Source organism: Anoplopoma fimbria, chromosome 9, assembly GCF_027596085.1.
Source record: "Anoplopoma fimbria isolate UVic2021 breed Golden Eagle Sablefish chromosome 9, Afim_UVic_2022, whole genome shotgun sequence".
Taxonomy (NCBI): domain Eukaryota; kingdom Metazoa; phylum Chordata; class Actinopteri; order Perciformes; family Anoplopomatidae; genus Anoplopoma; species Anoplopoma fimbria.
Window position 1 is genome coordinate 21,921,388 of NC_072457.1, and position 16,330 is coordinate 21,937,717.

The following is a 16,330-nucleotide window of genomic DNA, read 5'->3' on the forward strand; positions in this document are numbered from 1 at the left end:
AACTTAATGCACTGCGTTTTAATGCCATGATAAGAACAGAATTGTTAATGACACGCCTTCTCTTTGTGATTAAGATGTGGTTGTTTGACCTTGATTTCATTTAGTTGAATGCAAGTCTTTTTTTTTTGGTTGAGTGAAGGACAGAGTGATGAGATTGACATAAACAGTCTGCACAGCACTGAGCACCACCAGCTGGTGACTAATGGAGGGACAACCTCATAATAACAGTTGAGGTTTAAATTAACTTTGGAAGAAATTGAATAAAAAAATAATTGCATCCACAAATAATGCTATCAGTAAGTCTCACTACTAAATTACCTTGATATGGGTTGAATATAATATAAATATTTTAGTAAAGGTTGAATGAGCTGAAGACACTCAGAGACTTCCAAACGTGTGTTTTTGTTTGAGTTTGTACTGTTACACAGGTGTAGTCAGCTTTGTGTTTTTTAGGAAAACTTACAAAATGCGACCCCCTCGGATAGTGAACGGAAGGAAACACACACACACACACACAAAATCACTGCACTTAAATTCAAAGGGGTCAATGACACCGGCAGGGCCCCGTTCCAAAGTGTCTCGAGCGCACGGCTTTATGATCTCCTGCTGGCATCCGTGACCGTGACACATTTTATCAGGAGCCCGCTGTACCCGCTCCTCCCCGCGGAGGTCGGGATGTAGCGGATCTCAAATGAAAGAAGACGCGGTGCGGCGGGCAGCGGGCAGGGCTGAGTGATAACAGAGGAGATGTGGAGTGGCTGCCTGGCCTCTCCACCAGATAGAGAGCGGCCCTGCACCGTGTATTGTGTGTGATGATGGAGCCCAGCTGGAGGGGTATTGACGATGCCTTATGAAACATGCTGGAGGATGATGACAATGGGGAATGATTATCACTTAGTCTCTCGACTGTCTCCCCCTCGCCTCGCCTCCCACTCCCCCTCCTTCCCCAACCCGCTCCTCGCTCCTTCTTTCTCCCTCTCCCATTCAGCACGCGAGGTCAAGTGTCACTCCCGTATCCGTTGTCAAGGCTGCCAATCACCCACACAGTGAGTGCGAGGCAACGGTTGCCAAGGAAACAGAGCGATTTCCGGTTGCTAGGCACCTGGAGCTGTGCTCACAATAGTCATTTTGTTGCTTGGAAGCACACACACACACACACACACACACACACACACACACACACACACACACACACACACACACACACACACACACACACACGCCTGCATGCATACACAAATACACACAAAACCCCCCAGAAACGGCTTTGCCAGATCAACAAGTTTACACAGCGTCAGTGTGACATTCGTATAAATTATAATTACACACCGTGCTGATAAATAAGCGATTTGCTTACGCAGGAGTAAGAAATCATGGAGTGGTACATGAGAAGAGTGCCATTTATCACGGGCACATTTGCGAACGGATGCCAATATATTGCTGAATTTGCAACGAAATGTTGATTTTCTAATTTATAATACTTTTGCAATAATGCTAATGCACCAAAAATGTAAACCGGGATGTTTTATTCCAGTACCTTTGCTACCTGATTAATCAGCACGCACCGACGTCCAAGAAGGCTTCAGACCCGCATGTGCACTTGATCAATAAAAGACATAAACATCCATCACTCTGACTAAAAATAGTTACCCATAAAATCAATCAATCCCTTATTTCCCCACTGGCACACTGGACCCTGTGAACCCAGCTGTGTGTGTGTGTGTGTGTGTGTGTGTGTGTGTGTGTGTGTGTGTGTGTGTGTGTGTGTGTGTGTGTGTGTGTGTGTGTGTGTGTGTGTGTGTGTGTGTGTGCACATTCAAACATATGGGGGAATCTGTCTGTATGCTTGTTTTCGTAAAATCCATCAATCCCATAATTTCCCCTCTGGCATAGATCATGTGAACCCTCATGCAGTTCATATGTGTGTGTGTGTGTGTGTGTGTGTGTGTGTGTGTGTGTGTGTGTGTGTGTGTGTGTGTGTGTGTGTGTGTGTGAGGGTGCAGGTCTTGACATGTCCTCATGTGTTACTGTCTCCTGTTGCCTACAGACATCAAACTCTCACACATTTATAGCACATGGGAAAATAGAAGAGTATAGTGCAGTGGGACGGCGGATGTGCACATGTTGAAATGTGCCCTCCCGTTTACGTCCTAGGAGCCACTTACATTTTTTTTTTTTTTTTTGTGTGTGCACATTTCCGTTGGTTTCGAGGGGAAACGTTGGGTGCAGGGGCCGTGACGGGCTGCGAGAGACTCTCATCAGCTGATAAGATTATGGGCTCACTTGTAAGCACGACTGACTGACAAGGGTAATGTAATCAAGAAGGTTTGGAATTAACGTCTGAGTCTGGAGACTTTGGTGTTAAGCTCCCCGAAACTAATGCCCGGAGGGGGGGTGGGGGGGGTTTAGCTCAGTGGCACGGGGCGAGTCCTCCCCAGCAGCCCCTGAACCTGGCCGGCGAAGCCAACTCATTTCCTCCACAGGTGTGGAGAGTGAAATGGTTGATAAACCCGGCACGGCGATAAAAAAGAAAAAAAAAGAAAAACTCTTCAGTGGCTGGATTGGATTTGGCTAAAGCCCTGATTGAGTTCCTTTTTTTTTTTTTTTTTTTTTTACTTTCAGATTGAGAATATTGGGTGCTTAATTTAAAACCTCCCCATGTCTGTGTCATCCTCTATATTCATTTCTAAGTGTCGACCTGGTCTCTGCCTTTGTACGCTCTCCTGAACGGAGCTCTGCTTTTGGGTCCACTGCAGACGATAAAGCCTCCACTCGACTACGCGTATTCTCAAGCAATAACATCCACATCTGTATTATCAACCCAAGAATACCCGTGATCGAGACCGGAGCAAAGAGGCCCACATCCTCCCCTCCGTCTCCCCTCTCTCTCTCTCTCTCTCTCTCTTCTCACATGCTCTGGAGCTCATTCCTCCTTTTCTTTCCTTCTCCTTCTTCTTCTTCTTCTTCTTCTTCTTTTTCTTCTTCTGTGTGCATCCCCCCCCCCCCCTCAGCTCCTGCTTCCTGAGTGTGGTGGTCTTTGTGCGTGGAGGAGGCACATCTTCGAGGACAGCACCTAGGATAAGGGAGACAAAAGAGATGGTATTTATCCTTGAATAACAATGCAGCTGCGGTGCTCAAGAGGGACATAATACACATTTCGCGCACGCTCCGAGTCGCGGCTCATTGTTGGGACTTAATACCAGCCTGTAAGCTTTCAGCCGCACAGGCAGCCGTGCTTTGTACCTGAGCTGCAGCGAGTAAACAGATTGCGCCGCTGACAGCCGGTCCCTCTGCTCGGCCCCGGTATCAAGCAACCGTTTAGCGGCACGCCGAGGGAGAGGGGCGGCAGGCTCACCAATTATCAAATAGGTGTCAGTGTGTGTCACGGCGCACTGAGGGGAGAGACTGATTACCAAACAGATGTTCAAGCCCTCACCTCCAGCCCCTCCTCCTCCTCCTCCTCCTCACCTCATGTCTTCCATCATTCCACTTTCCATTCCCATTTTTTTTTTGTTCTCTTCCTCTCCTATCTCCTCTCCTCTCCTCTCTCCTCACTCACTGATTGTTAGAAGGCTTCCTTGTATGTGTGTGTGTGTGTGTGTCGTCCCCCCCCCGTCCCCCCCCATCCCCCGTTTCCCTCCCCACTGCCATGTTTCTCTCTTCCTCCTCGGTCTGTCCCATGGCATGGAGAATAAGCCTGACTCTTCCTCATCCACACTTGCCAATTAGAGACACAGTCGTTGTCAATCAACAGCGGAGAGAACAAGAGTCGTTGGGAAAAAGGGGGGGGGGGAATGCATCAGCACCACAGACAGCTCCCCCTGGAAAACTCCAGTTTACAAGCATGACTTTACTGTCTCTCTCTCTCTCTCCCCCCCCCCTTAACCTTTCCTCTCTCATCATGGTGATCCCTCGGTGGTCTCACCCGCTCTCGCCCTCGCGTTCACCCTTTCAACCCCTGTCCGTCCTACTACCCCCCATGTCCTCAGATATCAGCCCTTATGTTTAATCCCCGTCCGTCCGTCTCCCTTCACCTATCAAAGCCGTACACTGTGAAACACGACACTCCTGGACCAAAAAAAACCCAAAAATGTCCCATTTCACCAGTGACAGTCCCTCTCGCCTCACTCACACCTGTGCTAGTCTACATCTCCTCACCCGCTGTCTCTGCAAGGGGAAGTGCCAAAAACTCCCATCCAGAGGAAGATCTTGACACTTGTCTCCCTCATTACCTACACACCTCTAAGCCCTCTCTCCTCACCCCTCTCTCTCTCTCTTTCCTCCATCCTCCTTCCTAACTCTCCATGTCTGGGGCTGCGGATGATGATGACAACTCAAGTGGACGTGTCTTCTGTTCTCACCCAAGAGCTGTGAAGGGACTCACGTAGGTGTCAGAGATATGGTGTAAAAATACACCCTTCGCTGCTGCCCCTTCCTCGCCACACACCGGACCCGGTCGGTGTCTGCCCGCTGTCACTGGAATGTCTCTTTCTAATTTGAAGACACGCTTCATTGTAGTTTCTCAGCTGCTGGATGTGGGGGCTCAGCTATGAATGACTCTCACATACAGCGAGGTGTGCCTGCAGGAACACATTTTAAATCCACGGCTAAAGGCCCTGTGTTTTTACCTTTTTTTTTTTAATTCATGCAAACTGACCCCTGCATCCACGCACAATAATAGCTTTTGTAGACAGGATGGCAACTTTATTTTCATGGCAAAAAACATCTGGTGTGCATTTGTAAGAAAATCCATTTCCTGCCGTTGACTTGATTGAAAGTGAACTGGCTCCAGCTGGAGGGCCCTAATGAAAGACAATCAGTCTGCGCTTGATATTAATGTCTGACGCAACAGACGTATCCAGCCTTTAATGTACCTGGTGTTTTCAGACAGGATGCAGAATCACGAGTGGCTGTGCCGGAGGCTCAGGACCAGACAACGGGCTGGAGATGGAGACGGACGCCGGGCTGCTGCTCTGCACATTACTGCTTAATTGCTTGGAACTAAAGGCGCTGTTATGAGGATGTTTATGCTTACGCCTGCAACAGCAAATCTTTCCAGTCACTTCGGCTACACTGTGGAGTCTAATAGTCACTACCCAGACAAAAAAAAATAAAAATAAGTGACTCAGTGATGGCATAAGGCAAACAAATTCTGCCCGGAGTGCAGAATAAGAGCCTCTTTGCCAAAGATTCAGTGACAAACTAAACAGAAACACTTTGGTTTCAGTAATCTTGCTGGGCCTGAATGCATCGGCTCCAGTTGGCCTACTAGCCCAGATAACCACACACTCTCACACACACACACACACACACACACACACACACACACACACACACACACACACTGTACTATTGCAGATAGCCCAGCACCTGTCTTCTACGTGACAGGCTTGGATATTAAGCTTTCTTTGTTTGTAAATACATCCGGTCCCACTGACAAGGAGATCCCAGTTCAGAGTGGCCAGCGTGGGGATTTGAATCTTTAACCCTTTGCAGGGAGCGTGGAGGAGATTCGAACCACATTTTTGTCTTTATTATTAATCAGGCTACAAAAAAAAAAAAAAAAAAAAAAAAAAAAAAAAAGAAAGAAGAGGAGCTGCCACGCTGCCGGCTGAGCTGCGTGGCAGGTGCAGAATGCTCATCAAGTCATTCGACGGGAACTTTAGTTGGGAGTGATGCTGATGGGACCGACCTGTTTGCTTGTCATATCGTGGAGCGTGCCGACGAGCGGTGGATGGGGCGTGAATCCAGTGAATCCAGTGAATCCAGTGCCGCACGAGTATCCACGCGCCGGCTCCCCCCCTTTAGAGCTTCCATCTGTAAATCCAGTTTTTCCTCAATTCCATAATAAATGTATTTATTTATATCAGGGGCGGTCTAAAGTGATGGGACCCCCCCCCCGAGCGACGCCGCGCGTGTGAAACTGTTTTTTTTTTTTTTTTTTTTTTTTTTTTTTTTTTTGTGCATGGATAAATAGCAGAAGAGAAAGAAGAAGAAAAATAAATAAATATTCAACTTACCGCTGCGTCCTCCTCTATGTCAGCTCCCTCCGATGAACACGCTCCATAATGCCATACATTGTATCCATGCTGAAGTGTGTGAGAATCGGCTGTATGCTGTGCAGGGAAACGCCCCCCCCCCCCTACTCCCTCCCTCCCTCCCTCCCCCGCTAGTCCTTTCTCCTCCTGTGCGCTTCTCTCCTCCTGCTTGTGGGGGGAATCACATAACCACTCCTTGTTTTCTCCCATTCTCTCCGAGGGAGGGATGGAGCGATGGAGCCTATGCAGCAGCAGCAGCAGCAGCAGCAGCATCCCATGCAACTCAGCTGCAACCCCTCACCTCCCCTCCTCCCTCCCTCCTCCTCCTCCTCCTCCTCCTCCTCCTTTTTTTTTAACTTGGTCCATGCCTCCATGCAATACTGGCACCAAAGAGCATGTCCTATAGAGCAGTGTTTCCCAATCTGGGGTGCGGGGACCTCCACGGGTCCACCGTGGAGCTCCAGTAGGCCGTAGTGAAGAAATAAATAGAACTTAAAGTGAAGCTTGAAGGGAAATCTGACACGAAATCCTTTGGCTTATTTATACAGTGTGTTTTAAGTGTGACTTGTAGGGTGTTTCTCACTGGAGAGGTTTATTGACCCTTTTGCTAAGTCCAGCCCGCTTACTCAGAATGGCCAATCGTAGCGCAGCATCCTCCTCACCAGGGTGAGACATCTATCAGGCTCTACTCCCCGGACTCTCATGCTGTCGTTACAGATTTTCTTCATTTTCAGGAAGATTTTGTGGATTTCGAGCGAGCGGTGGTAAAACGTTGTGTAATTTATTAATACTCGTAACCCGGAGAGGCTGGAACGAGATATATTTCTGCTAGCATTAGCAGAGTGCGTTAGTGCATTGTTACTAGTTATTGAAGGTATACTGAATGTTTACACATGCTGCTTTTGCTTTGTGACGACAGTTCTTAACTTCATTGTCTTTATTACCAGATTATGTGGTGGTTAAATGTGAAACTGTGATCGTTAGGCTTTAGCTTCTATCTTTATCTTTTTTAAACTTCTTTTCACTGCTGAATCAGTTTGACATCCTGGATATATAGCCTTTAAACGCATATTGTAGATAACTTCTGTCCACTTCTCTCTGGATTCGTTTTATGGTTGTTCCAAAAAGTAGATCATTTTTCTTCAGGGAGTGCAGTTAGTGACAGTGTGGGCTCCATGTTAGCTCTGACAGCAGGGGGCGGGCCTTAGAGAGAGGTCAATTGGAGCTGTTCCATGTCCTCATAGGGTTACATCATAATAATAATATATGTTGACATGTATTATATAGCGTGTTTTGTGACTCATACAGTCCCTCCATAAAAGTCTTATTTATGGGGACGGACAGACCTATAAAATAAATGCAATCATGTGCAATAAATAATGTAGTCTTTCAACTTTTTTTTAGGCCTATAATGTTGTAAAATATAGATTCAACTCCATGGTATTTTTTGAAGTCACAGTTTGTAGTGCTGTGTGATTGTTTAGTTTTACACCATGAGTGTAAGTTAGATGCTTTTGGACACAATAGCAAAACATGCTTACAATGTGAAGCAATGCAATAGTGTAAAGAGTGGAATTATTGTTCCTATTATTTTGTCCAAGATGCAGACACAACACTAAGAATACAACATAATAAGACTCACAGTAAGGGTTGTAATCTTATGCTGCACACACTTGAAAATAACTTCTTTCTGACACATTTTGTGATACACACGTTTATTGTTAATTATATAATAAAAGTACAAATAATACAAATAAAAAATGAGCACTGAGGTGTATCAGATGCAGACATAGAGGAGCACCGTGTAAGACAAAGCCATAGGTCTGTCAGTCATTAGTGCTGAAATCGTAATAGACTGAAATGGTTCTCTGTTTGTGTGTACTGAATGGCGTTCCCTGCAGGGTCTTAACAGAGGTTTCTACAGCCTGTGGTGAGTGTGTGTGTGTGTGTGTGTGTGTGTGTGTGTGTGTGTGTGTGTGTGTGTGTGTGTGTGTGTGTGTGTGTGTGTGTGTGTGTGTGTGTGTGCCTACTACTAATCCTGTCTCCTAGGACCTCTGTATCCGGTTGATGGTCTTGCTGGATGGGATTGGCATTAAGGCCTCTTATAATCCTCTCCTCATCTGGTGGTCTGTAAGGGAGCTGTTCCTCGAAACCCAAAATGTGTTGGTGTGTGTGTTATTGTGTGTGTGTGTGTGTGTGCTGAATGCTTCAGTAATGATGCACACTATAGAGCTAAATTGGCTTTTGTCTTTTCCATAACTATATTTCCCCTCCATTTCTTCTCTTCCTCTCTTCACTCTCTTTGTTCTAATCAAAGACGTCCGAAACAGAACAGCAGACAGAGCAAACATGTAAATTGGATGTTTTCAGATCCCACAAGGCTGAAGCTGTAAGGCACTGGAGCCTTCAAGGCCATAAAATAACCAGCAGCATATTTCCTCAAACAAGCAGCCACAGAGTCTTTCTCTCTCCCTCACACACACACACACACACACACACACACACACACACACACACACACACACACACACACACACACACACACACACACACACACACACACACACACACACACACACACACACACACACACACACACACACACACACACACACACACACACACACAGCGTTAATGGCTTCATAATTGTCAGAGGCAGACCATTGAGCATAATCAGGAGACTGCAGCAAGGCAAAGACCAATATTTGTAATTTACTATGACAGATAGTACATTTTTATTACCCAGGGGCTGCTGGTTTGTTTTGGGATGCCATAAACCACGCTCATCCATGCACTTTTTATCTCACTCAGTTCACATACTCACTTACACTCACTCCTTTTATTTCTCCTCCTTGTATTTCTTTCTTTCTTAAACACACACACACACACACACACACACACACACACACACACACACACACACACACACACACACACACACACACACACACACACACACACACACAAACACACAAACGCACACACACAGTGGTTCAGCCCCAGACAGTGTGTGACCTCGGGGTCAGGAACATTACACCGAACAGACAGACACTGAGTCAGAGAGCAAAGATCAGCTCATCACAGGAAATCAGTGGTACAGACACACACACACTCACACACACACACTCACGTGCACCCCAGCAACACACACACACACACACACACACACACACACACACACACACACACACACACACACACACACACACACACACACACACACACACACACACACACTGGTACACACAATCACTCCTTTTTTTCATTGTTCTCCTATTATATTGTCAGCCTCATGATGGACAGTCCTAAAACGTAAATGCAATCTACTTCCTTGTCGAAACCTGGCGCCTACATTACTCATAATGCAACTCAACCGCCGTCAGTTTGGTTAGTAAGTCAGGTGTGTTATGCTAGTGGGTTGACTGCCGTTTTGAAGTCTTGGGCTCGACATTTTGGCCATCTCCATCTTAGTGTTTGACATCGCCATCTTTATTGTTGTCTGTAGCCATATTGGTTTTAGTCATCGCCATATTGGTTGCTGGTCGTCCCAACGTTAGTTTTTGGCCGTCGCCATCTTGATTTTTTGGGCGTCCCCATCTTGGTTGTCGGCCGTTGCCATCTTGGTTGTTTGCATTCGCCATGTTGGTTTTTAGTCATCACCATCTTGGTGTTTGGCTGACGACATCTTGGTTTTTGGCCATCAACATCTGGATTTTTTTGCTTGTCGTCTTCTTCTTGCCGTCCCTATCTTGTATTTTTTGGTCCTTGCCATCTTGGTTGGTGGCCGTCGCCATCTTGTTTTACTGCAACAAGAAGTGACACGAGAGGGTGGAGCTAAGTACATCTGAAAAAAACCAATTAACTATCATAGACTGAAAACACATTGTGAAATGATTAAAGTTGTTGAAAGGAAAACATGGACAACTCCCAGGCGGGACAACGCTGTGGTCATGACCAAGGTAGCCCCGCCCTAAAGCATAATCTATTTTGCTCTCAATGGTACCATAATTTACTGAATGAACATTATGCTGTATTGAAGAAGACTTGACACAAACGATTGAGACCATAAACTGATGTTTAAAATGTTTACTGAGGTAATAAATCAAGCGAGAAGTAGAATTATTTCCTCATCAATCAATCAGATTTCTTTTAACCGCCAGAGCAGTCGTCCCTTTATGGCTATTAGACTTCTGTTTTCAGAACAGGAGGTTGCCGCCCGCCCTTAGAGCAACAGACTTTGAGTTCCCCCTTTAATATATTTAATATGTTACACCACATATATATTTTTGCCTTAAAAGAAAAGTGCTGACATACATGTATATTCAATGCACATGTCAGTATGTCATGTCGCTTCCATTCATTTAGGACTGGCAGCACTTAAAGTAAGTAAGCAATATGAAAAATCACTTGTGACTCCGAGTAATGGCTTTGTATGTAGGAGGTATCAAAAACTATGACGAAAACACTAAATCACTATACGTGGGAGCAACATTTATAATGAAAAGCTCATTTGTACAGTATGCTCAAATTTAGGCAAACATTGCATGAATCATTTCTCATTCATCTCTGCTGGAGTACACCCGGCCTCTTCACTGCAGTGACATGACATTTTATGAAATATCCCGTGTGTAGCTTTGAGAGGGAATTACTCATGTCCAAAACACTGATTTAACAGTCACAAGGCGTTAGAATAAGTCACGTAAATCATGTAATTTAGTGGTTTCGCACTCTGACGCAGAACTTTTAAAATGTCACTGATTCATACTCTATCTGGAGTGGAAGGATGCTTGTGCTGCTCAGTAGTCAGTTTGTAGGATTGGGAACTGGGAAGCTGGCAATCAGGATGGAGAAACTCAGTGTGTGTGTGTTAGTGTGTGTGTGTGTGTGTGTGTGTGTGCGTGTGTGTGTCAGTGTTAACAAGAGAGACAAATAGGACACACAAATGGGAAGAGAGGAGAGGAGAGAGAGAGAGAGAGAGAGAGAGAGAGAGAGAGTGAGAGAGAAGCAGGTGCATCACTAATGGCTTTTTAAAAAGGTTACAGCGTAGAGCTCTTCTTTTCTAATGGGGCTCCGGCTGTGCTTGAGAAGCAATTTCCGGAAAAGATAATGTTGTCGAGAGAGTGCAGAGAGTTCTCTGTTTGTATGTGTGTGTGTGTGTGTGTGTGTGTGTGTGTGTGTGTGTGTGTGTGTGTGTGTGTGTGTGTGCGCCTTGTCGTTAACAAGACTGACAAACACAAACTCAAAGGAACACAAAGAGGGGGCGGGGAAGAGACTGGGGCAATTTAGAGAGAGAGAGAGAGAGAGAGAGAGAGAGAGAGAGAGAGAGAGAGAAATGGCCTCTGTCTACATTTCATAGTAATTGTGCCATTACATTACATTTATTAGCTTGATGACTAATGCCTAATGTGGGCCAGCGGAGGTCTCATGTGGAAAACATTTTAAAATCCTCTTTTCTATTTTAGCATATTTTTACATTCCTAATGCACTGTTTAATGTCATAAATATTAAAAGCTGGTGAATTTGAAAAAGCCTCTCCCTTGGTTTCCCCCCCCCCTGTCCTCAGGTTGCCATGGTGAACACTGCCCCCTAGTGGCCGCTTCTCCTCACTACTACAACCTTTTGACCTGAGGTGGAGTAAATGCACAAGGTTGTCACGTGACTCGTTTGTGACCTGCTAGTCACGTTATGAAGTGCTTTCCTTTTTAAGGCAATTTGATAATCCCCCCCAAAATGTGTCTTAATACTTTCACATACAGTGTTCATGGCTGCTGTGTGTCAGTGATTTGGAGTAAAAGCATTAAACAAATGGAACTGGTACAACAGCAATAAGATATATCCTTATTATAAGTGAAATAAAAATGTAACGCAGGCAGCAATGTGTGATAATCGCAATTTATTTTGGTAAATAAATACAAAACAGAGACATTTTTACCATGAAAATAATATTATTGTGGATGGTTACGGTGTTCTCCACCTCTTCAGTTGTTTACAAAAAGAAAATCCAGACTGAAAAGTTTTTCTTTAGGTAATCTCAGAGCTATAATGAGCACCTTCTGCTTCAACAGGCATTGTTGGGGACACCTTGGCAGGGGTCCTTTGAAGGCCTGCGGTTACACACAAGCACAAGTGTGTAATTATAGCAGCTACGTTTGACAGTTTAACTTAAGAAAACAGATTGCCAAATTAACAGTTATGCTGCCATACAGTGTGCTCATTATAAACATACACACAAATCCCGATAAGCACCCCCCCCACACACACACACACATACACTCACGCACGCGTAATAAAATGTCTTCTTTATATAACCCTTAGCATACTCTCCTACTACAATAACCTGCCGCGGCGCCTTTTAAACAGAGCAGGTTCAGGTAGCTTCCCATTGTTCACACTATTTAAACATAATGATAATGTAGAATATACTGTGTAAATAAACTTTACTGTACAAAACTATACAAAACTCAGAGGTCCTACCTCTGTGTCGCACACTGGCCTGTGCCATTGGTTCCCTTAAAGTCAGTGTGAGGAAATAACTGGACAGGACAGATAAAACAGTCGCATCAACAACTGACGCAAAACTACTCTTATAACACAATCATTTCTGAAAGCAAAATGAACATTTAGATAACAGGTAATGAAAGAAAAAGAAAAGAGAGACATTTATGCAAACTAACACCTTACAAATAGTTCACAGCATGGACGTAGAACCTACAGACGTTTAGAAAACAAACACGTCTGAAGAGTAAGTAAAAAGTATTTTGAAAGTTGATGTGAATCTAGTTCAGAAATGAATTATCTAATGACCAAAAACAAGTGGTGGTATCACAAGCACAGCCCTAGTGTGTATGAATCTCTCTTCTGTCACTTCACACAATATACAGAGAGAGAGATTTAAACCCAAATCCCCCAAAACAAATAAGACACAACACAGTTTACTGAACACTAAATTGGTTCATCTGTGCCACAATTTACAAAGATCTGTACCATAATACTCCACGGTACCTGCACTTTGATTACATAAAGGTCTTTGATTTTAATCTTGTCCCTTTTTTCCCCATTGTAATGTCCTGAGTTTTGCGAAATAGTCTGTTGAGGACAATCCACCAGTGGTTGGACTTTTCTTCCATTCCCCAAACCATCAGCTTTGCTGAATCACTTTGATTTGATCAAGTGTTTCGTCAAGTCATCACCAGCCAACAGTCTTTAGAGTCCCTGTCGTGGGTCTTTGTGGAAAACAGGACAAGGAAATAGGGACACAGTATTGCTTCAAACAGCTCTGGCTTTGGCGGGTTCTTTCATTGGGTCTTTTATCACCTGAAAGAAAAAAAGGAGGCCATCGTGGAGGACGAACAGGACAGAACAGGACAGAAGGACAGGTATCCACTCCTACTGGTCCTTAGCGGGTGACAGGTTTCAGCCGCGCTCGCCACGAGCACGTGTTGCTGTTCTGTCTCCTGTGATTGGTGGACCTTTCAGACCTGCGTGGATTTGACTCGTCTGAGAGGATGTCTTCCTACGGGGTGGGCAGGGCAGGGCCGGGGGCATTCAGTGGGAAGGTCTAGACTGCGCTGGTGAGGCAACGCCGTGACGGGAGGAGCACATCGGGAGGGGCGGGGGACCTGATTGGCTGATGGTCATGTGATCTCAGAATACGGTAGCCCTGGAGCCTAACAGGAGGGAGAAGGACAGAGGGAGGATTAGGAGATATAGAGAGGGAGGGAAGCAAAGAGTATAAACATTTCACAACATGTGGGAAGTTAGAACCTGGGGGAATAGACTGAAGATAATAGAGAAGATAAACTTCACTTGACGGAGACAGAGAGAGACAAGAATGCAAAATGATGATGTCTAGACAAGAGATGGTGTGTAAACAACACAGATATATCAGACAGAGAGAAGCATTCATCCAGATACCATGAAACAACCAAGATTATCAGTGAGGACAAAAAGAGTCAAAGACACCAAGATACACATTTAAAAGATCAACTTTAAAATGTGTTTTAAAGATCTTTTTAAAGAAACTTTGGTCTACTGCCATGCTAGCGGCTCATGTTTAGTCTCTCATGTTAACATGCTAACATATGCATCACTAAACTCAAAGTACAGCTGTACCTGATGGGAATGATATTAGTTTTATGGGTATTTGTTCATAAACAAAATTGCAGAATACAAATTCAAATGATCTTGGGAAGAGGCATGATTGCGTGTTGGCCTTCTGTCTCTCGAAATATTTTACTCAAAAAATGTTAACCTCATGGTGACGGAGATTACAGCATGGTGGAAGTAGCAAGATAGCTTATACGCTAGCACAGTAATGCACTAGTTAGCCAACTAGCCTAATTCCACCATGCTTTTATGCTACACTGGTTACAGGAAATGAGCCGAGCACCGGGCTGGTGGCTAGCGACAGCTCTGGGTACATAACGGCCCCACATACGCGTATTGTCACCTTAATAACTAACAACAATCGCCATTTTCTTTTGGCCAAATGACCACAGAAAACAGATCAACCAAAGCTGAGGACTGACCGCACGACGTTGCCAAGCTAATAAGTATACGCTCACTAAAATACACTTTTCAGTCAAAAACATGATCATGGACACTTTGTGTTCTGCTATAGATTATTTCAACCATTTGATGGATGTTTTTTCATGATGTTCTTCCCCAACCCTTACCTGGAGGCCACTTAACTTTTCGAGTGGACTCTCCACGCGGGGCAGGCTGAGGAGGGGAAGCCCGATGGCGGGCTCTGGACGCTGTGAAGGTGGAGGAGTCTGCATTGCTATCTGGGTTTGCTTGAAATTATTGATCACACATGACACCTGATGGAGAGCAAAGAAAAAGAGTTAAAATAAGATAAGAAAGATAAGATAAGATAAGATTATCCTTTGCAGGATTACAGCAGCATAGGGTAAAGTGCGCACAAGAGACATAGTAAAAGAAAGACAAGATAAAAATAAAATGAAATAAAAAACAGTTAAAAATCCACAATAACTGAAATATTATATGTACAGACAGAAAAACTATTAAATGTAAAGGAGGACAGGGATTCGCTCCATTGCACTTGGAAGATGGATGATTTTCTGGTGCGTGAAAATCAGTGCTGGCCTAAACATCATCAGAATATAAATTATATCTTTTTTCCACAAATATGTATTAAATTATTCCCCATAGTCTATAGACTTTACGTTAGAGCTTTTATCCAATCATATTTCAGCCGTCATGTGTTGCTAGGGTCCAAGAAATCTGCCCTTAGGCCTTCAGACTCAACAGTGCTGGCGCCTGTAGCTTAAAGTGAACGGAATCGAAACTGTGGTGTTAACCAATCAGATTTCGAGTTGGCGACACCGGGGAACAGCATGCAGGCGTTCAATGACGTCAGCACGGGCACGGCTTTTGATTGGATGCGCGCTAGTGAGAGGCGGAGCTACGCAGAGCTAGCAGAGTGAACCTGAACGAGCTAATTCAGATATACTTACAAGTTATACTTACAACTTGTACTTACAACTTATACTTACAACTTATACTTACAACTTATACTTACAACTTATACTTACAACTTATACTTACAACTTGTACTTACAACGCCATTTTCAAGACGGACTGTTCAAGTAAAGCTAGACATTGTGAGAAGAGGACAACCCTGATGCTAGCGAGGATGCTAGGATGGATTTTGTGTTCAAATAAGCAGGTGTTTTGGTGAGTTCAAAGCATTTTTTAAATTATTTTATTAAATAAATATTAACGAAATAAAATATATAGACAAATATATATAAAAAATAAAGCTGTGCCTGCAGGGAAGGACTCAAGGAGACTTGTTGAATTGTTTTGGTTTAACTTATATCAAAGTTTCACCACACTGTCACAAATATATTCTCAAGAACAAATGCAAATGATTTGTTTGTTTTCTTTTATTTTCAGTGACTAGTTTGTCTTTATCATCACTGTTTAGTGAACACACTTGTTAAAGCTCACATACTGTTGGTGTTAATAAAACTTCTTAGACTAATCCCTTAAAGCGCCTTTTACTTTAACGTGTTGACAGTATCCAAGCGATCTTAAAGCTGGTAGTTTATCACTCTTAATTGTAAATGCGGATTTATTGATTTTAATTGCTTCGGAAATATTAATATAACTCTGTTGTACTCGACTATGTTAAGGTGATGCAACGCCCAGTTATAATGCGTTTCTGTCTAAATGTATAGTTTCTAGAGCCATGGCGTCATAATGAAGGTATTAAGAGGTGGATTCATTCAGGGAGGACTGTGTAGGACATCACTGAAGGCCTAGGT

The 16,330-nt window shown here is 44.1% G+C and overlaps 1 protein-coding gene and 1 long non-coding RNA gene across 2 annotated transcripts in view; one reads left to right on the forward strand and one right to left on the reverse strand.

The window, feature by feature from the left end:
* Nucleotides 1-13,231: 13,231 nt before the first annotated feature.
* The window catches only part of LOC129096220 (phospholipid phosphatase-related protein type 5-like), a 39,337-nt gene continuing 36,238 nt past the window's right edge, over nucleotides 13,232-16,330 (reverse strand). Inside the window, exons 6-7 of the mRNA XM_054604936.1 lie at nucleotides 14,730-14,860; nucleotides 13,232-13,705 (exon numbers count right to left, since the gene is read on the reverse strand). Of these exons, the coding sequence (XP_054460911.1) occupies nucleotides 13,597-13,705; nucleotides 14,730-14,860 (240 nt within the window). The 3' untranslated portion in view covers nucleotides 13,232-13,596. The remainder of the gene's footprint in view (nucleotides 13,706-14,729; nucleotides 14,861-16,330) is intronic.
* LOC129096221 (uncharacterized) overlaps nucleotides 15,674-16,330 on the forward strand; it is a 30,575-nt gene continuing 29,918 nt past the window's right edge. The window contains exon 1 of the long non-coding RNA XR_008531415.1: nucleotides 15,674-15,737. This is a non-coding gene — a long non-coding RNA (uncharacterized LOC129096221). The remainder of the gene's footprint in view (nucleotides 15,738-16,330) is intronic.